At 35.8% G+C, this 23225-nt stretch overlaps 2 protein-coding genes across 2 annotated transcripts in view; both read left to right on the forward strand.

The window, feature by feature from the left end:
- Window positions 1–15689, forward strand: part of SPAG16 (sperm associated antigen 16) — a 563299-nt gene extending 547610 nt beyond the window's left edge. The window contains exon 17 of the mRNA XM_084891337.1: window positions 15328–15689. Coding sequence (XP_084747463.1) covers window positions 15328–15503 — 176 coding nt within the window. The 3' untranslated portion in view covers window positions 15504–15689. The remainder of the gene's footprint in view (window positions 1–15327) is intronic.
- Window positions 15690–16482: 793 nt separating this feature from the next.
- Window positions 16483–23225, forward strand: part of VWC2L (von Willebrand factor C domain containing 2 like) — a 142166-nt gene continuing 135423 nt past the window's right edge. Inside the window, exons 1-2 of the mRNA XM_084892643.1 lie at window positions 16483–17028; window positions 19323–19785. Coding sequence (XP_084748769.1) covers window positions 19396–19785 — 390 coding nt within the window. The 5' untranslated portion in view covers window positions 16483–17028; window positions 19323–19395. The remainder of the gene's footprint in view (window positions 17029–19322; window positions 19786–23225) is intronic.

Here is a 23225-nt window from a genome sequence, read left to right on the forward strand (position 1 = left end):
ATTATTCTGTACTACAAATAAAACATATGAGACAATATAATCTTCCTCTCCGCGAGCCCATATACAGTTTGTATTTCTACGGATATTCAAGTAATTACAGTGTCTATTTCACACCTCCAGCAATAACCTACTTCCAAGCTATGGGAACCCCTCCAGAAATATCTTACTCTAACTCTGCGAGAATGCTAAGTGATAAGAGCATTTGGGGGGATGAGCTGCTCGTTGTGAATTGATGCTAAATGAATGGGTGTGCTTTAAAAAAAAATGGAGTCCTTTTTGCTTTGGGGCTTTAACACTCAGCTAATTATAATGATTTCAAATTCTCTCCAGGCTGAAATTAAACTTGGCTTCCTGGATGGCCAAACAACGGCTATATTCTTCCTCACCACCCTGCTCCCATTTTATCGCAGACTCGCTTTGAGTATAAATTGACTAAAAACAGTCGTATTCTGAATGCTGAGTTAGATAGAACACAAGCTGGGTCCTAGAGGAGAGCATCGGTCAGGTGCTGACGGCACACTGGGTGGAGCCAAGGGGAATGTTATATCTGAAGCACTTTTCCTGTGAGAGACAGTCAGACCCCAAACAAGGGTCCAAAATTGAGCTGCCAAAAAAGACAGCCCACGTCTGAACCTACTTGGCAGAGACAAGGAGTGCTCCATGAGAGAGGAGGCATGAAGCAAGTGCAGAGCAACGCCCAGAGGGATTCCTGAGGTGGCGATCAGTCGGCTAAGGAAGGTAGTTGATTAGATATCCGGGCTTTAGATACAGTCACTCTTGGAAGTTCTCAAGATCTATATAAGACACTGTCATCACACTGAAGAGGACAAAACCATGACCTAAGCTTCAACAGGATGTAAGCATATGATTAAGAGCAGAGATTTCAGACCAAAATGATTTTTTTATTGGTTTTTAGAGAGAAAGAAGGCAGGAGGAGAGAGAGAGAAATGTCGATGTGAGAGTGAAGCATCAATCTGCTGCCTCCATCACGCCCCACACTAAGGATCTAGCAAGCAGCCCAGGCATGTGGCCTGACCCAGCATCAAACCAGCAACTGTGCAGGACACAGGACGAAGCCCAACCAACTGAACCACACTGGCCAGGACCAAGTAATTTTTTTCTGACCTAGGAATTTCTATTTTATTTTAAATTAAATTAAATTTTATTTCCCCATTTTTAATTGACATAAAACATTGCATTCATTTAAACTGTAGGGCATAATGATTTGATATATGTATATATTGCTAAATGATTAGCCCCAGAATTTTGGTAAACATTTATCACCTCAGATACTTACAAATTTTTAGTGTACGATGAGAAATTTTAAGATTTATTCTTGCCCTGGCCTGTGTGGCTCAGTTGGTTAGAGTATCATCCCGTATACCAAAAGGTGGTGGGTTTGATTCCTGGTTTGATTCCGGGGCACATACCTGGGCTGTGGGTTCCATCCCTGGTTAGGGAGCATATAGGAAGCACCCAATTATTGTTTCTTTCTCACATTTCTCTCTCTCTCTCTCTCTCTCTCTCTCTCTCTCTCTCAATCAATCAATCAAAAGCATATCCTCAGGTAAGGATTAAAAATATATGTATATTTTTCCCTTAGCAACTTTCCAATATTCAGTGGCACATAGTATTATTCAAATAGAGGCAAGTATCAAAAAACAAAAAACAAAAAAAAAAAAAAACAAAAAAAAAAAAAAAACAACAGCTAAAGGTTAGGTGTGTCTGGGATTGGGCCTTTGTAGTATGGGATGATTTAAGGCAGAAAAGTGCTATTTTTATTATATACTTATAGAACTTGTTGATTTTTTTAACCTCATCATATATTTCCTCAATTAAAATTAATTTTAAATGCAAGTATCACACGTGGCCAGAGTCTGCCAAACTCTCTTTTTAAAATCAGATTGAGGACATTTGCATGAATCTCAGATGGCTTGTGCCTTGCTTATCCCTGTTTCGATTGAATTTTATAAGTACAGTTTTTCTATGATTATGTCCTGCTCTTTGGCTGGCAGCCCCTGAAGGAAATATGCAAGATTTGGCTTCGTTTTGCCTTATCCTTTCTATCACCTGTAGAAAAGTTTGGTTCAAGAATATCTAGAATTAAATAAAAATAAAAGTTTTTTTTTTTTTTACTTTTTTACTAGTTCATGGAATAATAAAAGAAAATGTATTGATAGGGTTACATATGTAATAGATTAAAATTAGTATGTTTAAGTCTAGCAAAAGGGCAAAATATTTTTATGAATATTTTGCCCAAATTACATAAGTTACCTAGTAAAATAACTTGGCATTCATGTTATAGGGTCATGTTTGTCCAAATGTCCATGTGTTTTCTGTGCAAAATTAAACAAGACTGAACAATATATGTTCAGAGACATATTAGCACTTAATTGAAACTAAGAATATTTTAGCTTCCTCGTGTCTTACAAAATTTATAATGTGAAGCTAGAAAAAAAAAAAGAATAGGAAAATGTTCTACGTGAGAAATATTGAAGATATTGATGAATTCCCAGAAAGAAAAAAAAAGGAACATATCTAATGTTTAGACTTGCTCTTAAACAAAATGTTTTAAAAGGCTAATAGTGTGCTATTTCAAAGAGACTCCTAATTTAGAAAGACCAAATTATGTTTAATTTTTATAATGGAATCTCTCTCTAGTCAGAGAAAATGTATGACCAGGGCTGAGTAATCAATGGGAAGCAGATGGTGGAATGATTATCCGCTGTATTCGGGCACTACCATTGGCCTGTCCATAGAGTGTGGGCCAGGACATTCGCTCTGTGCTTTTAATGTTTTCTGGTTGTGATAAATAACATTCTTCCAATGAAAATATTAGTATTTTTTAGCTTTTTTTGTAACAAGCTGCCTATGTAGAAAGGCAATAATTTCTCCTTCCCGTCTCTGGCTTTTCCTTCCTTTTCTTCGCCTTTCCTTTTTATAAAGTCCAGTTGGTGCTCTACAGTGATAATTCTAGAAATGCAATTTTTTAGTTTGAGCCATAATTAGTTTTCAATATCAGCATGGATTATTACTATCAACTCTGGGTAAATAGCTGCTCCCTATACCAGTATACAAACTTTAGTATTTTATTTACTAACTGAGTTAAATATTTAAAAAATCATACAGTGCGCTTCACACAGAATTACTTATGAGTTAAAGACTTTAAGAAGACATTATAATGCCTACTTTTCAGCACTTAATAACATCCTTTTAAAGTATATGTATTTTACTTTATAAATTATAATTGAAAATGTTCTATTACTCTCTTCTAGGTTTCAAGACTGTTTTTCTAATACATTGTTATATTTAGCATCTTTAGTTATCACTACTGACTCTATAGCTGCTAACATTATTACTTAGACACAGTTTATATATACCAAGTTCTAGAACAATTTGTACATCTCTTTAATAATAAACATATTTTAGTTCTAAATATAAGAAATTACTACATAATTAATGATGCTGATTTATGGATGATATTTTTAAACTTTAAATATAATTTTCCACACCTACATACCAATAAGGAAAATAGTATAACAAACACCATTTATCCATCACCCACATTCAACAACTATCATTATTTTACAATTTTGTTTCATCAAACCCCTTCTATCACATTTTCATGTGTTTTATTCTTAAGCAATTTTGAAAGAATATATATGTATATATATATATATATATATATATATATATATATATATATATATATACTTTCAAAATTATATATATTTAAGTTTAAATGTTAACTATAGCAAAAATAGTATATTTTAAAGATAATGATTTCATAAAATAATCTTTATCTATTTGGTTGCATATGTTTTTGTGTCTTATTTCTGAAAATGGTCTCTATTTTATAAATAACTGCAATATTTGTTTTAGTATGCAGAACCACATCTATTTCTTTTTAATATCTGAAAGATTGTCACTGAAACTTAAAATATATCAACCTGATAGAAGAACCCTTAAGAGACAGTTTTCTTATGGTGTTTTTTTCTGGAAATACTGAGATTATTAAAAAGCCTTATAGAAACAGTTATTTATGATTTTAGAGATTTAACAATTTTATTCTCTAACAAAGGAAAGTCAATATAACTAGTAGAATGGTGTTTCTTTTGAGGGCATTTATGAATCCTATTCAGATATTAATAATCATAGTATCTAGTTAATTTATGAATGTGTTTCATTTCCTAAAACAGGAAGATTGCTTGTCACACAGACATTTGGTGCTTTCTTTTCCTTTGCAACTGTAATTCTCACTTTAACCCCACCTCCCCTGAAATTTTACTTGGAATTTATCTGCATTTTTTACTCTCACTGTAAATCAAAAGACCCCAAACACTGGCTCTTGTTTACTAAGAAACCAGCATTATTATTTTGTTAAAGGCAAATGAAGTTTATTTGCATAAATGTCTATTAAGAGGCAAGAGTATAAAATGAGTGCATTGCCAAATGGAAGGAAAACAACAACAACAAAGGAAAGTAAAGGTTTCAGTGGTCTAGAATGGTGGCTCTTTTATTTTTTCCTAATGCAAACATTAGCTCTGGTTTTGCATACCAGGATGACTGTCTGAAGTAGGTTTTGTTGTCTGTTTGTTTGTTTGTTTGTTTGTTTGTTTTCATGCAATGTATCTATTTCTCTTTAATAACAGTATCTCCTTTGTTAATTTTTTTTCAGAGAGAAAGGGAGGAGAGAAAGAGAGAAACATCAATGATGAGAGAGAATCATTGATTGGCTGCTCTTGCATACCCCACATTGGGAATCAAACCCGCAACCTGGGCATGTGCCTGAATGGGAATCGAACTGTGACCTCCTGGTTCATAGGTCGATGCTCAACCCCTGAGCCACACCAGTTGGGCAATACTAGTATCTTGACCTCCCTTTGGGTCTCTGTGTATTCTCAGTTGTTGCAGTGGGCACTCAGCCCTAGCCTGTCCCATCACACCCTCCCACATGCCAACCATAGTAATTGATTCAGGAATAACCCATGATCCAAGCTGGCCAATGAGGGACAATTTCTACCCAATATAAAACTGCTGGGCAAAGGAGGTCTTCTCTCCAGATGCTGAATCTGGGAGGCTATGGACCTGACCCTGCTATAGCCTCATGTGGAGAGAAACCACCTGAGAGTGGATTCCCAATGAAAGCAGAGCTGAGGGACAGAGAGATGGTGCTCCTATAACATCATTCCAACTTATTGGTCAAATTATGTGTATTTCTGGGTTATAATTATACTAGAGGTCTGGTGCACAAATTTGCACACCAGTGGGGTCCCTCAGCCTCGCCTGCAGGATCAGGCCAAAATCTGCTCTCCGATATCCCCGGGGGTTCCAGATTGCAAGAGGGTGCAAGCCAGGCTGAGGAACCCCACCGATGCACAATCAGGGCTGGGGAGGGACGCCGGAGATTGGGACTGCAGGAGGGCTCCTGGGCATGTCCAGCCTGACTCGCTCAGTCCTGATCAGCCAGACCCCAGCAGCAAGCTAACTTACCAATCAGAGCATCTACCCCCTGGGGGTCAGTACACATGATTATGATTGGTTAAGTGGCCTTAGAATATCATTAGCATATTACACATTGATTGGTGGAACAGATGACCACATGACCAGACACTTAGCATATTAGGCTTTTATGATATAGGATCTTCTTAAACCATATTTTTATTTGCCACTTTGAGTTGATTTTTTTTCTCTCTGGCAACTGAAAAATGTCAGACTATTCCATCTACTCAGATAAATTAAAACTGTGTGTGTGTTTTTTTTTATTAATTGTAATGTCAACTTTGCCATTTTTGCCTCATGTACAACTCTAAATCATTTGTGTCTCATTTTTACCCCAAGCAGTCATAAGTGCTCTTAATTTCAAATTATTTCCTAGCTTTTAGCAAATGCCCATCTGATACAAATGGATTGTCAGATTAAGAGCAAGAAAGTGTGATGGAGGGAGACTGAGTAAAGAACAAACAAATTACATTTTGCTTTAAAGTTTCGGAGGTACAAACCAGGTCATTAGGATACAATATACTGGAATATTACCTTAGATTTCCATAAAGATGCCTTCACAGAATTATGATTTAATCTAAATATTTAGTATAGCAGACATATTAGCTTAGCTTTCTGGTGTAAGTACTTTCCTTTCTCCCCAGTCTATAGAATAGAAAGGGTTTAGAAAGAATCTTGGGTTGGCATTTTGGTTCTTACTAGATCTGTTATCTTGAAAAAGTTCTATAACTTCTCTGTTTCAATATCTCATCTATAAAATGAAAATAATGTTTTCTTCACATGTGATTGAAAGTATTATATAATACAAAACATTCAGGAAAAAGTAGATACTCAATACGTGGAAACTATTGGTTTTATATTTTATCAACCTCTTGAAATCATTTTGAAGGTAAAATATCAATTAAGTGTTAGGCCTTTGTATTTCCTCAAGTAATGAATTACTAAAAATGTGACCTTTAGGCTAATCTCTCTATAATTTCAGAGAGTTTGATGATTTTCTAACCATCAGCAGATAATATTATTTGAACTACAAACTTATACAAGACTAGAACTATTTGATATCCCCAGCCATTCTTTTCCTTTTTGGTTGGGTGGTCAGTATCATCTGGGCTCTAATTCTTTTCTCACATATTTACATATTGTTACCATATGTAAATTACCATATGTAAATTACCATAACTATTAATGGTTTGGTGGTGCTGATTTATTATTTATCCAACTTTATCCAATGGACAGTGTTGTCCTGGAGAGAGAAAGAATAAAGTTCTAAAAATAAGAGATCAACTGAAGGACTTGTATGCATACATATAAGCTTAACCAATGGATGCAAGACACTGGGGGCCTAAGGGGTGAGGGCATGAGCCGGGGGAGGGGGAAGGTCAATGGAGGGAAAAAGGAAATGTATGTGCTACTATTTGTAATACTTTAAACAATAAAATAAAAAATAAGGATATGATTATAATAACTAACAAAAACTGACACGATTTTCTTGCCCACTGACAAAATGCCACCTCCAGGGAGGGCGATTCCTCTGTAACGAAGTTAGTGTTGACAGGACTGTTCATGAAGAGAAAAACTTCTAAAATATTAGAATTCTACATCCTTGAGTCTTAAAAAGGTAGTAAACGTTATGGTTTAAATAGTTAAAAAACAAAAAAAAAATGCTACAGGTGGTTTTATTACTTTACAATAATATTAAAAAGTTAAAGTTTTTGTTGAACCTGTGGTATAAAATATAAGCCTTCAGGGCTTTCTCTACTCATGAATAATGGGGAAGCAGCTATCACAGAATATGAAGCGCACTTTACCATAGCTCATCTGATCCCCAGAACTGAACACGGTTTTTCTGCTGACATCAGCCAAAGCTTTCCTGAAATCTTTGCGTAGCTCCAGGTGCATAGGGTCCCTGAATAAAGGTTATTCCAACACCATTCTGCTGCATGGATGAGGGCCACATTAGGAAACATGTCTACCAGGATTTCTTAATGAAAGCAGGTGGTTTTTTATATTCTAAATAAATTCCAAGTAAGAGCATTTTCAGGACTTTAGGTGCGTCTCACAAAGGATTTCTGTAATATTCAGAAGATAGCTCACAGAGGGAAGCATCTGCTCAAGAAAACATCCATCCGTGCTCTCCTAATAAGAGAAATGTATTTTACAAACTACATACGATAAGACCAAAAGTTTTATTCCTAGCAAGGAAAGACACTTTTTGGAATTATTAACCTGTTCAAGTTTAGGAACGTCTGCACTATCAAAGAGCTGCCTTCCTAACGAGAGTGGATTTTACATGAAAGACAAAAAATAATTACTGTATTTGTTTAAAACTGCTTCTTGGCAAGCATATAAAACATATTCTGTAGGTAACTCATTACATAACATCCATAGTTTAAGTAGTGGTAGGTTTTTATCTTCAACCTCTATTTGTTGTATCCGTTGAACATATTACCTCATTTTTATATGCTTCACTCATCAATCAAGATATTGAAGTGTTCTCCAATCATGTTTAAGACATGAGTTTCTACCCAGAGATATTTGAAATACCTTTCTTTTTTATCTATATTGATACTTTGACATTAGTTTGTCTTTGTTTAAGCACTACTACTTACAATAGAAAAGTTAAGACCCTTTAGTGTGTACATGGTAAAAATAGTGGGAAATGTTTTCAAATTGTTGTAGCACTTAAGCACTCAAGCAAGTTAAATTTCCAAGTAATGTATTTCTTTTTTTCTGAAATGTATCGATCAAGCAATGGGATGCAAAATAAACTAAATCAAATTTCACATCTCTTTCAGTGGTGTTTTTGAGATTCTGAGTAATGACTCAGGTTGAGCCATTAATGCAAACCCTCAAAACTTAAATAGTTTCATTTTGGGGCATCTTTTAAAGAAACAACAGATGCCTCTTCACATGCATTCTAAAAATCAATAGAATTAATCAATAATGCTCTCCACAGGTAATAAATGCTGAGGAGCATTTCTGCCCATCTATATTGATCAAGAGAATTGCTTCAAATTGCTTCTGATGTGTATAAAAATCATTTCCTTATTGATCAAAGACTCTCTTTCCTCTTTGATATGTAATTTCATATATGGCACACAATTGTTCTAGACTTCATTCTTGTGTATTTGTGATAAAAAAAAAAAGTTCCTATGATCTGTCCTATGAGACTAATTTCAATGAAACATAAAATGAGTGTTTTTGTTTTCTTGGGGGAATGCATTGCTTAATATTTAATCAAAGAATTCATAATCATAAGACATTACTGAAATTATTTTTAATGAGAAATATAAGATTTATTTCACTCACATTTTATTGTTTAGAATAAGCTTAAAGTTTTGAGTCTGATTCTATTTCTTATAACAATTTCATTTAATTCACAATGATGCTATTCTTGATGGTATTAAGTGGTAGAAAACAGTATAGTTTTAGCCAAGTGTTGACTCATAATATTGCTGAAAAATTATATTTTTGTAACAAGAGCTAACATATAAGTGAATTTTTGGACTCTTTTGTTATTATATATGTTAAGTGTATAGAGATAAAGTAATAAGAAAAGTATGTTTCTAAATTAGTTTTCTAAACAATTTCATTAGATCCAGTCTTTACTGAGTCTGATTAAATAAGACTCTGTTCATCATTGGAACAAACAATATATGTACCCACAGTTACCTTGGTTAGCAGCGATGGCAACTGATGGCTCATTGAGCAAGTGCTATTAGACAAATTAAAAAGTTTTCCAAAAAAGCTCAACTTCTAACTCTTGATACATTAACTAGCATTCTGAATTACTCCTCCAATAACAACAACAAAAATACTCAGACTCCTATCAACATGAGTTAGCAAATTTCATAACCTACACTCCCAATTTTCCTTCTCTAGATGTTCCATTACAAAATGACATTGTTTTGTCCAATGAATACACCACCATGGAATGTGTTACTTAAAACTTGACCAAAACTTTTCATTCATCTCATAATTTTTATTTTGAATATCAGGGAATATGAATTCTCATTTGACAATTGAGGTCCCAATATCTCTATCTTAAATCATTAATATTACTTTAACAATTTAATTTTGTCCTTTTTTATTCTGAAGGAATCCTTAATGTAAAAATAAATTAAGTTGGACTCCTTTTTAAAATATATTTTTTTTATTGATTTGCGAGAGGGAGAGAGAGAGAAACATCAATGATGAGAGAGAATCATTGATCTGCTGCCTCCTGCACGCCCCACACTGGGAATCAAGCCCACAACTTGGGCATATGCCCTGACTGGGAATCAAACTGTGACCTCCTGGTTTGTAAGTCAGCGCTCAACCATTGAGCCACGCTGGCTGGCTGGGCAAGTTGAAATATTTTAACTAAACAAAACTGTTTCTTTTTTCCAATTTGTGTATTCCCAGAAAGCTAATAGCACAGTAAGACTCTCAGAGTCAGTAAGTGCTATTAGGGTAACCATAGAAAGTTAAATTTTTAAAAAACATTTCTTGTACTTAGGTAGAAATTAATTTTAAATTATTTCTAGGAGCAGGCAAGGATTCAGCTGGGAATTAGAACTGCACACCAAGAGATGTTTACTCTGACTCATGCTATATTTTAGTGAGAGCAGCTTAATCACAGTGGGAGAAACGACATTGAGCCAATCAATAACAATTCATCCGGAGGTATTAAGGTATGACGCAGAGGATAAGAGCGTGACTTTTTGGAGTCAGACCAGCCTCAAATCCAGACTCCCCTACTTATAATCCGTGTGGCTCTGGAGAAGTTGCTTTTATCTCTCTAAGCCTCATGTTCCTCCTCTGTGAAGCAGGGTATGTGTTAGCCTTGTCCAATTGAAATATAATGTGAGCTGCATATATAATTTTACATTTTCACTAGCTAGGTTTTCAAAAAGCAGGGAAATTATAAAGTGTATATTATTAAATGCATCATATCCAAAATAATATCACATATATCGATATAATCAATATAAAAGTTATTAATGCATTTTTCATATCAATTCTTCAAAATCTGGTGGGCATTCTATAATTATGGCACGTTTCAGTTTGCACTAGCTGCATTTTAAGTTCCCAATAGCCACATGTGAGTCATAGCTGCTGTAATGGATACCACAGGTATACATCTACTCCACAAGGATATTGTAAGGATAAAATAAGACAATGCGTATAAAGGGCTTGGGATAGTACTTGGCAAATATTGTAATAAGCACAAATAAGAAAGAGTAGTGAAAACTGTTACTATTTCTTTTGAGTATTGACTACAACAGCCAGTGTGATAAGCTTCAGGGAGGGCAAAACCTGGCACAGCCTCTGGGCTGAGTAATTACAAATTTAAGAAGGTAGGACAAATCCATCGTTAACTGTTATTTCCGTCATCTTATTAGCACATGGATGGTATGAATAAAATGCAAAAATATGTTCAAAAGAGGACGATCACTTGGGATACCTTGCACTGACTTATTAAAGAAGGTCATTTTGCACTGGGACTTAATAAGTAAGTGGACTTTCATTAGGAAGAGATAGTTAGGAACCATGGAGACAGCTAAGGAAAATATTTCAAAAGGATTAATAGGAGTAACAATCCAAAGTTGGGAAGTGAAAAATATTTTCAACAAATAATGGAAAATTATTTGATGAGCACAGGGTTCATACATAAGAGTGTACTTGGATGAGTAAATTCTATAAAGCACTAGGACCCTTATTTAGTGTGAGAGGGAAATGGAAAAAAAAAAAAGGCAACGATTTGGGAATCAAAGATCTACTTCATCCAGGCTCTACAACTGCCATGAATATGTTTTCTTATTTGGGGCAGGTCAGCTTATCCCATCTGTTTTGTTTGGGCCTTAAACAGTTTATTGTTGTGGCTGCTGCTTTTGTTGTTCTATTCAAACTTAAGGTATTTCAGGTTGGGAGTGACATAATTGAAGCAACACCTTAGAAATTAATATAGGTTGACTTAAAAGTAAAGACATTCTAACAAAAAAAAAATCATTTGGGGTATCATTTAAATCATCCTGACATCCAAAGTTAAGGATTTTAATATTGTAGACCTAACAGTTGGAAGTGGGAAGGTTATAGAAAATTAGTAAAGAAGAATGGATAGAACTTGGGTTGAGGATGGAAAGGGAGAAAAGGGGACATATGAACGAATGCCCTTTGGAATCTGGAAAAAAAGAGAATTTAGTATTTGAAATAGAAATGGAAGAACTAGGAAAATAATTTTGTTGAGATAAGGGAAGGGATATGATTTTTTAAAAGTTAGCAATTAGATAGAATTTTTCTGACTTATTTCATTTAACATAATATCCTCTAAGTCCATTTATGTTGTTGCGAATGATAAGATTATGTGTATTTTTATTGCTGAACAATATTCCCATTATATATACCACATCTTCTTTATTTATTCATATATTGATAGAGACCTGGGTTGCCTCTATATCTTGGCTACTGTAATAATGTTGTAATTAACATAGAGGTGCATATACCTTCAAATTAGTGTTTTATTTTTTCCCCAGATAAATACCCAGAAGTGAAATTGTTACATTATAGAATAGTTTTATTTTTATTTTGTTTTTTGAGGTGCCTCCATACACTATTTTCAATAGTGGCCGCATCAATTTACAATCCTATCAACAGTGCATAAGGGTTCCCATTTCTCTACATCCTCTCCAACACTTACCTGTTGACTTTTTTATAATAGCCATTCTAAGAGGTGTGAGGTGATATTTCATTGTGATTATGATTTGATTATCTTGATGATTAGTGATGTTAAACATTTTGTCATGTGTCTAATAATGTATACCTTCTTTGAAGAAATATCTATTCAGGCCCTCGGCCCATTTTTTTAAATCCCCACCTGAGGATATGTTTAGTTTTTTTTTTTAAACTGATTTTAGAGAAATTGTAAAGAAGAAGGGAGAGAGAGAGAGAGAGAGAGAGAGAGAGAGAGAGAGAGAGAGAGAGAGAGAGGGAGAGAGAGATCAGTGTGATAGAGAAACATCTATAGTTTGTCTCCTATGCACCCTGACTGGATATCAAACCCATAACCTGGATATGTGCCTTGACCTGGGATTGAGGAATTGAACCCGTGACTTTTCAATGTATGGGACAACACAGCCACACAAGCTATGTGGTTCCTCTCATTTCATGTGCAGAAGCTGTTCCATCAGCCCTTAGTTCTTCAGGAGGAATCATTTTATATGTAGGTGTATATTTGTTATGCTCATGAGAGGAGGTGAGTTCTAGGTCTTCTTACAACCTTAAGTTCAGGGTTATCTTCACCTTAATCCATTACACTTTCAGTAAAATAAAACATGGTTGTGAATTTATACTCCTGGTTCAAGTAAACCTGAAAAACCTTACCATGAACTTGCTGACTCAAGTCTGTTATAGCAAAGACTTTAAAAAAAAAAACAAAAAAAAACACCTGAGGCTGTGCTGCTGAATTATATAATCCTAACATTAAATACTAACATCATTTCCTCTATTTTATTACACAAACTTTTGGAAATCATCAAGAACCTTTATAATTATTTCTAATTATAACTTTTACATATTTGAATTGAACAAAAGATAATGAATTAATGTTAACTCTTTCAATTTTCCTTATGGGCTTTGATTCTAGTTGGTTTCAAAAATAGTAAATGATATTTACCCCCTTCCTAGCCATAATATGAAGACTACAAAGAAAAAAGTTGTTTTATTCTTAGAAAAGTCACAAGCAGCTCTTGCCTGTAGAGGCAGGAAGTGAAATCCATATGCAATGCTTCTGTCAGCAAAGACTTTGTAGAAGAGAGTTTATAATAAATATTCACATCTGCTGCTTTGGACACTTTAATCCATCCTAAGGATCTTTGCTGTGTCAGGCTTTGTTCTGGATGAAGAAGCCCAGTAGTTATAAAGGTTTGCAAATAAGCTATATTTATCATGGTTAGCTTTCTTTTTATAACTTTTCTCTGTTTTAGAGGTATCCATGACAATTTTTAGTATAATTTGTGGATTAAATATTTCACTGTGACTCTATGGTGTTATCATATAGAATTTCCATCATGGGATAGACAAATTCTATTTTCACAACATATCACCTACTTATAATTTGTCAAGAAGTCATCATCCATAGCAATGCTACCTGGATGTGGAAAACATAACTCAAAGTGCTTGTGATCAAATGCTAGCTCCCTCCATAGACGGGTTTCTTAGTTTTTCCAAACCCCTTTTTTCATCTATATAATAGAGTTACTATTATTTTTTATTATTAGATTATTATAGGGATTATTTAAAATTATCCATGTTATGTCTCTAAATCTAGTATCTATCATATTGGATTTTATGAATTTTAAATGTTTACTAAAATGGTACTATATGCCTTTTAAGTCGTGTTAGATAATCCCATGAATCGTACTAATAATATATTTGTTTAACCCATGTACTGAATTTATGTAAAGATAATCTATTGCTTTTACTTACCTCCATATTTCCTGATAGTTTGCTACTAAATTTTTAAAAAATAAAAGCAGTTAGAATTGAATTGCTGATATATTTTTTCCTATAACAAAATTACAAAATTATCCACTAAAAAAAATATGGTATGAAAATCATGAGTATACTTTGTGTTGCATTTAATTCCCTTATATAACAAAAATTTAATTAAATTTTGAATTTTAAATTAGATTAATAAAAACCAAAGTTATCTTTAAAATGGAGGTATTTTCACTTCAACCCCAAAGAAATTTGTTGTGTCAGTTTTTAAAGAATAAATGCATTATTAAAGTCTTAAGTAACAATGTAGTATAATTATAATAAAACAGCTTGCATATAATACAAATTTTAACATCTAAATAAATTATATACTATATATGTGTATATCTTTGCCATGGATATATTTGAAGCTTGTGTTTTTTAACAATTTCTCAAAAATAATTTACTTAAAAAGGAAAGCTGTGTTGCTTAGTGCTTTCAACCTCATCTCCTCAATATTATTTATTAATCCCAAATTTAAGGAGACTAGCAGAGCATTTGATGACCTCTGCATATAAAGTCAGTAACATAATAGGTTTTACTTCCTCATTTTAATTTTTTATAATTTAATCATCCACATGTCTTAATTTTGACTGGAATTATTTTCTATATAGATAAGACTTAGTTCATATTTAATGACTGGTATCTAATACAAAATGAGTTTGTTGAATTAAAATTAAGACAGAATATATATTGGTCTCACCAATATGTGAAATCTAATGAACAAAATAAACTAATGGACAAAATGGAATCAGAAGCATGTACATATGGGACAGACTGGCTGGTGCCCAAGGGGCGGAGGGGTGGGTGAGTGGATAAAGAAGGTGAAAGGAGCCTGGCTGGCTTGGCTCAGTGGATGAGTGTTGACCTATGAACCAGGAGGTCATGGTTTGATTCTTGATCAGGTCACAGCACAGGATGCAGGCTCCATCCCCAGTAGGGGGCATGCAGGAGGCAGCGGATCAATGATTCTTTCTCATCATTGATGTTTCTATCTCTCCCTCTCCCTCTCCCTTCCTCTCTGAAATAAATAAAAACATACTTTTAAAAAAAAGGTGAAGGAATCAGCTAAAGAACATATATGCATCCCCATGGACATGGACAATAGTTGGGTGAAGGCCAAGGGAGGTGGGAGGTGAGGGTGGGTGGAAGTGGACAAAGGCGGGGGGGAGGGAGTGGGACAGCTGCAATTATGGCAACATTAAAATGTTTTAACGCAAAACTATATATTCTATTGCTTATAAACTCTGACTGAGGAAATAAAACTCCGGCATTCCCCTCTTTCTCTCTCTCCCTCCCTCCCTCCAGGGCGAATATTAGCTCAGGCCAGTGGCAGTGGCGTCATTCATTTGCTTGATCTTCAATCAGGGCAGATTTACAAACTGATGGGCCATGAGAATGAAGCTCACACAGTGGTGTTTTCTCGAGACGGGAAGAGCCTGTTTTCCGGAGGCTGTGATGGCACCGTTCGGGTGTGGACCTGATGGCCAGCACCTCCCACTGCAGGGGCATTCCCTGTAAGGCTTGGCAACGCCTCCTGTAGTCCCAGACCAGTCAATACCCGGTTAAAAATGCCAGCCGGTAACACTTTCCATGTGCTTTAAACCATGCTTTGAATATATATTTTCATGCGCATACTGTTACCAATAATAAAACAAAACTTTCTGTTCATTTATTTGTGTCTGGGTCTCTTTTTTCTTTCTTTCTTATTTTTATAAGATTTTTACAATAGAAACAGAGCATGTTTTGCTAGAGGTTTGGAAGAAACAGCTTTACAATGACGCCTAATGACAAACCAGATGAATTACAGGAGATTGATTCTGAATGTTAGAGAACAAACCGCAGGAGAACCAGGGTACTTTTTTAAAAAATCAAATGTAAGCTACAGGAAGAGCCGAAGTTTAACCGTGTAGCGCAGGGAATGTGTTCCTTCAACGGAAGAGCCCATTAGCATTGGACCCATACATTTTTTTTGCAGATTCTTTGACAAGCGTTATGCCTTATCTAGTAATGATCATCGGAGACTGCAGCTGGCTTAAATCTACATGCAAGGCTCTTCCCGAACTTTCATCTCTGCAGCCCATCCAAGGAGGCATCGAATATCATTGTTTATTTTGTTATTGTAATCCAATGCAAATAAGTCAATAAGTGTCTCGCACGTAAAGTGCCTTTCCCCGCCTCCCCACGGCCCCTTACCCTCACCCCTTCCTCCACCCCCCACCCCCTGCCCCGTGCATGCATCAGCTGTATCAGGTGCCACACCAGCCTGGTCTAACGCAGCAGCTCGGGATTGCGACCCTGATGGGCTCAGGAGCCAGTTGGCGCTGTCCGCGGTGCTGAGGAATTCCCGGCTGCCGGCAGCACGGGCTCCAGATCAGCATCTGCAAACTGCTCTCTCGGTGATGCAGAGACCCAGCGAAAGTTGCTCCTCTCCTTCGCGTCCACCGTTAGTCTTTTCCGGTGTCTGAGGAGGGATTCAAGCAACGTACCGCGGACGGTGCCGATGCGGCCGCCGGCGGAGCGGGTCTCAGGCGGCAGCATGCTGTTGCTGTTTGCGATCCACAGAGCCTAGCCAGAGCCCCTCTCCCGCCGTGGCAAACACTGTGCAAGTGAACTCATGTGTGCAGGAGGCGTCAGCAGCCGGGGGGATTTCATAGAAGGATCTGAGGGGGAAAACGCTAACCACAAGTTCAACATGATTCTGCTACTTGGGTCTGGACGTCCCCAGGACCGGCATTGCTCCTTGCCTTGAATGCTGAAGACGGGTCCAGAGCATCTTTCCTATGTGTGTCTGCTGTGTTTCTCCCTGGAAGGGCGGGAGACTGCTTCTGGACTGTGGTTTGAAATGAGAGGTGGGGAAGATGGATCGCCTTTCATTCAAGCCTGAAAATGCATTCTTTGGATAATTAAAGAGGAACTGCTTTTCTAAAACGTACCTGCTCTTTGAGTTCATCTTGGTCTATGACCCCCCCCCCCCCAATCACCACTATTAACCTCCAGAGTGATTAGGTAAGTGTATCTTATGACATGAGTTATGTTTGTTTTCTCCAAGAAATAAATGCAGTCGTTTTAAAGGATGTGTAGCAATGTGGGGAGGGAGGGAGGGGGAAAGTTTAGCTGAAAAGTGTTCTTCCATTCAGCACTGTTTGCTTGCTTATTAAAAATCTTCAGATAAATATTGTACTGGATTTATCTAATATTTTTTCTCTTAAATAGTGCCTTAAACTGCACTAAAGCAGCTCAATTATGAAGAGGATTTTTTTTAAAAAAAAAACATAGCTTAAGAACTTTGTTATATTAAAAAGAAAACCATGTTTTTCTTCATGCAGATATTAAAAGGTATTTCATGTAATAAAAGCATGCTTAATGTTTCTATAAAGTGGATATTATACCCCTTTTTACCTTTAAGTATACATTTACTATAACCTGACATTAATGCCTACCTGTGGCTTATAGAGATCATTTCTGTCTATGTCCTTTTGTAGCAGAATGATATGGGTATTTTATATGGCTTATTTTGCATGTATTAATAGTTACTACTGGAATACTAAAAAGAAGCACAATATATTTTTTCTTCCAAGATAATATATATATATATATATATATATATATATATATGATGTATAAAATGCATGCCTTAATTAATAAAAACACATATGCTTTTTTCAGAAGCTTCTGTAATGTTTGTAGCCTTTGTAGTAATTTAAGAGAAAAAAAATGCTTTGTCAAAGGGAGCTTCCAGACTCTCAAGTAGAATTATAGGTTTGCATTTTTTTATTCTGTCATGACTCATTATTTTTGACATATTTCAAAAGAAATTCATCTCACTTATCATTACATACCCAAAAGGATTTAGAGAACAGCTTTCCTCTTAAGGGAGGGCATGAACATACCTCCGTCTATTTTATTATTGCTAGAATTTGCATGTCTAACTTAAAATGCAAATATTATCAGTTCATGAAGTTCCCTAGTGCCATCTTCACCTTATTTAAAAGTATCATCTGCATGTTAGGCTGAAAAGTGATGGTTTATCATTGCTCCTATTATAATCTGAAAATAAATCGATAAATAATATTCATAAATCATCTGAAAATGTCCAATATACAATTTTAGTGATGGTTGGCATAAAGCCAAGATCATTTAAATAAACACATGAACTATTTGACTTTTCCTTATATATTATTCCCTCAAGTCAGTTTCCCCAGAGTTTTTATATGAGTTAGTCACTCTAAACATTGAAATGAGTGCTGCTAGTGGGCAGTGCTCCACACAAGCAGTAATACTATGTGATTGCCACCAAACTAATAAGGCATCTTTTCTATGGATGGCAACTCCTCATTACCATTCTATGAAACCATTAGTTTTACTCTGGCATTTTTATGCAAAATATCTTTGGCATGTCAAAAGAGAGATGTTTTCAAAATTGTTAAATGGTATTTATTATATATTAAAGTGATACATTCAAATAATGTTACACAAATTCTAGATTCCAGTTGCTATAAAAAATTATCTGATACATTTTTCCTGCCCACTGGGTGCTTACTCTCTGAGTAAAATTAAGGTGTGGACAGTAATACAAATATATGTAGTTTTAATTAATTATTTTAAATACAAGGAGTTCTCTTGTATCCTCTGTTATTTTAAATCTTTCTTTCTCTTATTCACTGTAGAATAGTTATCTATTTTCCTTCTTGTCTATACTTCAAAATCCAGATTTAAATTTACTGAAAACAAGAAACCCATATTGGGACCATTGTTGTTCTCTCTAACTATGGGCATAAAGAAGGCAGAAGGCTTTTATAATAGCTCCATTCCAGTTACAACTAACACTCAATTGTTGGTTTCTTTCCTTTCTCTTAAAAGTAGAATTTTTCTCACTGATCTCATGAGTTTTTTGTACAGATGGTTATAATGCATATACATTCTATCACTGACTGGTACAGTTTAAAGAATAATAGAAAAATGTAAATTCAAGTATTCTGAGTTATTTATAAGTAAACACTTGTAAAAATCACTCTTTGAGGTTCAGTAAAATAATCTATTACAAACTAGACAAAGCCAGACCTTTAGAAATCAGAAGGTGACGTCAAGCTTAAGGTTCCCGTGGGAAAGAACTCCATATATGTTGTCAGGGACCAAGTCTCTAGACTTCATAATAAAGCACAGATAGTTGCATGAACTTAGTCTGCTTCTAGTCTATCTTCCAAACAGATGCCAAATAAACAGGTTAAGAGCATAGGGTTAAAGAAATCTCCATTTTCTTTATATATGTCCAATTACTTTTAAAAAATATTTCTTTTCAGCCTACCCCTCCCCATGGAAGGAGCTGAGTATATCCAGTAGTAGGCGCACATCCAGAAGCCTTGGAGGAGGGGGATGGCTCTTCATATCCATGAAGCTTGCATACTTCTGTTGGTCATCCCTGGATTGGTCACCTCTGCTGCCATCAGTCATGAAGACTACCCTGCTGATGAAGGGGACCCGACCTCCAGCAACGACAACCTGATCTTCGATGACTATCGAGGGAAAGGGTGTGTGGATGACAGCGGCTTTGTGTACAAATTGGGAGAACGATTTTTCCCAGGGCATTCCAACTGCCCTTGTGTCTGCGCTCTGGATGGACCTGTTTGCGACCAGCCAGAATGCCCTAAAATTCACCCAAAGTGTACTAAGGTGGAACACAATGGATGCTGTCCTGAGTGCAAAGAAGTGAAAAACTTTTGTGAATATCATGGGAAAATTTACAAAATCTTGGAGGAATTTAAGGTATGAGTTACCGTCTTTTATTTGAGTACTAACTTTTCACCCCACATACTTAGTAAATTACTACATTAAGATTAAAGCTGGGAAGACATTTGTAAATTTCCCTTTAATTTACAACAATAACCAAGTTAGAATAGGTACCACTGCCGTCAACAAACAGCTAATTGGTTTGTTGAGCAATACCTAAAGGGTTTCACAATAATTTTTTTCTTTCAGAGATATTTGTGGCATGATGACATCTTTTTTTCCTTAAAATTTTCTTCTGTGTTATTACAAACTATATTTTCTGATGGAAACACTTAACTGGAAACTATGTGTCTATTAAGTTAATGCTTACATTTTATAAGATTTTTTGATGTGGCTTATTAGCCTGTATTTGGAGCCATTGAACCATAAGCTAGAACTATCTATTCAATGGAAGAAACTGCAATGCTGGAGAGACACAGTTTTGAGCTATGGTCTTCATATTCACACATCGGACCTACTCTTGTAGAGCACAGTCCCCATTCTGTTCTCTGGTCAGTAGATTTTTTGTTTTGTATTTTACTTACAGGATCCCAAAGTGAACTGGAATTTTATCATAGTCCATTGTAAAAAGTGGTTTAAAAAAAAAAAGACTAATATTTTCAGCCTCCATGGAATTTCCTGGCCTTTCTTATATCCTTCTATTATATTTCCAAGTAACTTGGAGCTCATTTTTGTTTCCTTTTAGAGTCTCTTTTTAGAGTCTCTTTTCTCCAATGGCTAGTTTTAATTAGGGGTTTTTACAAGCCAGATTGGAGCCCTGAGGGTATAAATTAATGTATTAAATTATTCTCCTGAAATGCAATGGCAGTTTATTCCATGGACTGCCTGTCATCCTGATGACTTGATTTAAAAGATTTTAATTTCATGTAACCAAGTTCAGTGACAAAGTCTCAGAACCTCATCCACAGAAGAAGATAGAGCTAGCTTCCAGTATGGCTGTGTATGTGTGAGAAGAATGTTCAGTCATCAGCCCTGACCAAACTCCTCCACAAGAGTCAAATGGGAAGAGAAGTGAATGTGTGGAAGAAAGGTTTTAACTAATAATGATGAGAGCATTCTGTATATTAGCCTTTCATTGCCTTCAGTCCATTTCAGATTGTAGGTATAAACTAGTTGCGAGTTACCCAAGGAAAACCAATCATTCTACATAGATTTCTAAGGACAGGAAAGGGCTTTTAAAGATAATTATCACATTCAACCATCTTACACATAAATGTTATCCTAGACTTTTCTCTTTCATGTATTAAAATACGTTGTGGCTCAACATTGAGAAGAGGCCTGAGACTCTAGACAAATTACCATTACTGACATCAAATAATAGTTTAGAGTGTAATCCTATATAACAAAAGGCTAATATGCAAATTGACCGAACAGCAGAACAACTGGTCGCTATGACGCATACTGACCATGCGGGGGCAGACACTCAACACAGGAGTGCCTTCTGGTGGTCAGTGTTGAGTGCTGTTCAGCCAGAAGCCCTGAGCCAGGTTCACAGCTGGTAAGTGCAGCAACGGTGACAGAAGCCTCTTCTGCCTCCACAGCAGCACGAAGAATGTCCAACTGTCAGGTTAGACCATGGGAAGTGGGCCTAAGCTGGCAGTTGGACATCTCCCAAGGACTCCTGGACTGCGAGAGGGCGCAGGCAGGGTTGAGGGACCACCCCCCCCCCCCCCCCCCCGCCCAACTGCATGAATTTCATGCACTGGGCATCTAGTACATTTAATAATATCTTATGGTCTCTAAAATATTGGACACATTTTGGCATTGGCAAAATTAGGTTTACAGTTGTAAGTATGTGAAACATTTTATTTCTGTATTAGAAGCCCGATGCATGGAGATTTGAGCTAGAATGGGATTTCCTTTCCCTGGCTGCTGACACCACCTTTCCACTCTGGCCCAGCCCCTTTCTGCTCAGGTCCCAGAGCTGCCTCTTTCTGCTCTGGGAGCCATATCTATCTGCTCCAACCCCACCTTCCCATGCTTCCCAGAGGCTCTGAAAGACTGAGGGTTGGGCAGAACACCTACATCATTGCCATGGCAATGACACAAGCATCTGGCCCCAGTCACTCAGCCCCTGTGTATGCAAATTAACTGACATTTTTGCTGGGTTAATTTTCATATCATTTCTGATAGGCTGGTAGGCATAGAGGAGGTATGGTCAATGTACATGTTTGTCTATTATTAGGTAAGATTATTTATTTATTTATTTATTTATTTATCTTTTACCTACTTTTGCCCACCCCTATAGATCCTGCTATAGTCATTATATAGCAAGTTTTCCACCTAACTCTCTATGTCATGCGATCTTTAAATGTGATTTAAAAAAAAAAAAAAGATGCCACTTGTCTGAAACAATTTAAATATTATCTAGGGCAAATTTTTAAGAATATGGAGCTGAGACCAAGAAAGTTTGTTACTTGTCCAAATTGTCAAGTTATTTTACCTGTTTCTAAATACTGCCATTCTAACTGAAGTCCACAGAACCTCTCAAAGCACTTTGGCTCAAGAGCCAGATAGACCTGGATTCAAATCCCAAATGATTACTTAGATTCAAGACTTTGGAAAGAGTCCTTAAACTTTTTTGAGCCAGATGGCTAAAAAATGACCATCATAATAATTACTTTTCTTGGGAGGAGATATTGGAAAGATTTAATTAGATAATTTATGCAAAGTTAGCAGCCTTGTAATGACTGGTACGCAGTAGATATTGAATAAATGGTGTTCTCATTCCTCTAAACTCTAATGTCCAGGGATTGACTCTAAGTTGTAAATTCTCTATGACTTGACCTACATTTTATAATGGAAGACCAATGTTAAAAGTCATTCAATTGAAGGAATTCCAAAACCTTTTTTTTAAAATGTTCTACATATTTATGTGAAGAATATACACCTAAGTAAATACCAGCCATAACCTATTATCTTGATTTTCTTTCATTTCAGCTTGCAAACAACAAGTAATTAATTTTTAAACGCATAAGAAACTTTCACATAATAATCTTGTTATGGAGGTTATATTATACATATAATATCATCATCTACAAGAGTTTATTGGAATGTTTAATATATAGGATACTATAGGTGTATCCTATATTGGAAAGTAAGATATCTGGAAGACATAATCTCCACTCATGGAAAAGTATGGACCATGTGGAGTGAGATGGGGTAGGGGGTTAGCTCTCTAACTATGTTACTATGAAGCTCAGCACCAAGAAATGTGGTGTCAGAAGCTTACCAATATGCTGTAAGGTTTTAGTCAACAAACTTGCTTTTTCTTCAGGATGGTCAAAATTGAGCCTGTTTTAAACAAAGTAATTAAAATTGATCTGGAGAGATTAAAGTGCCAAAAAGGGAACTGCTTGAGTAGAATCAGAGATTGGGGCAAATAAAATCTGCAGAGATAGGAGGGAGATGAGAAT

This window comes from Pipistrellus hanaki (assembly GCF_964339955.1).
Source record: "Pipistrellus hanaki genome assembly, chromosome: 8".
Lineage (NCBI taxonomy): Eukaryota > Metazoa > Chordata > Mammalia > Chiroptera > Vespertilionidae > Pipistrellus > Pipistrellus hanaki.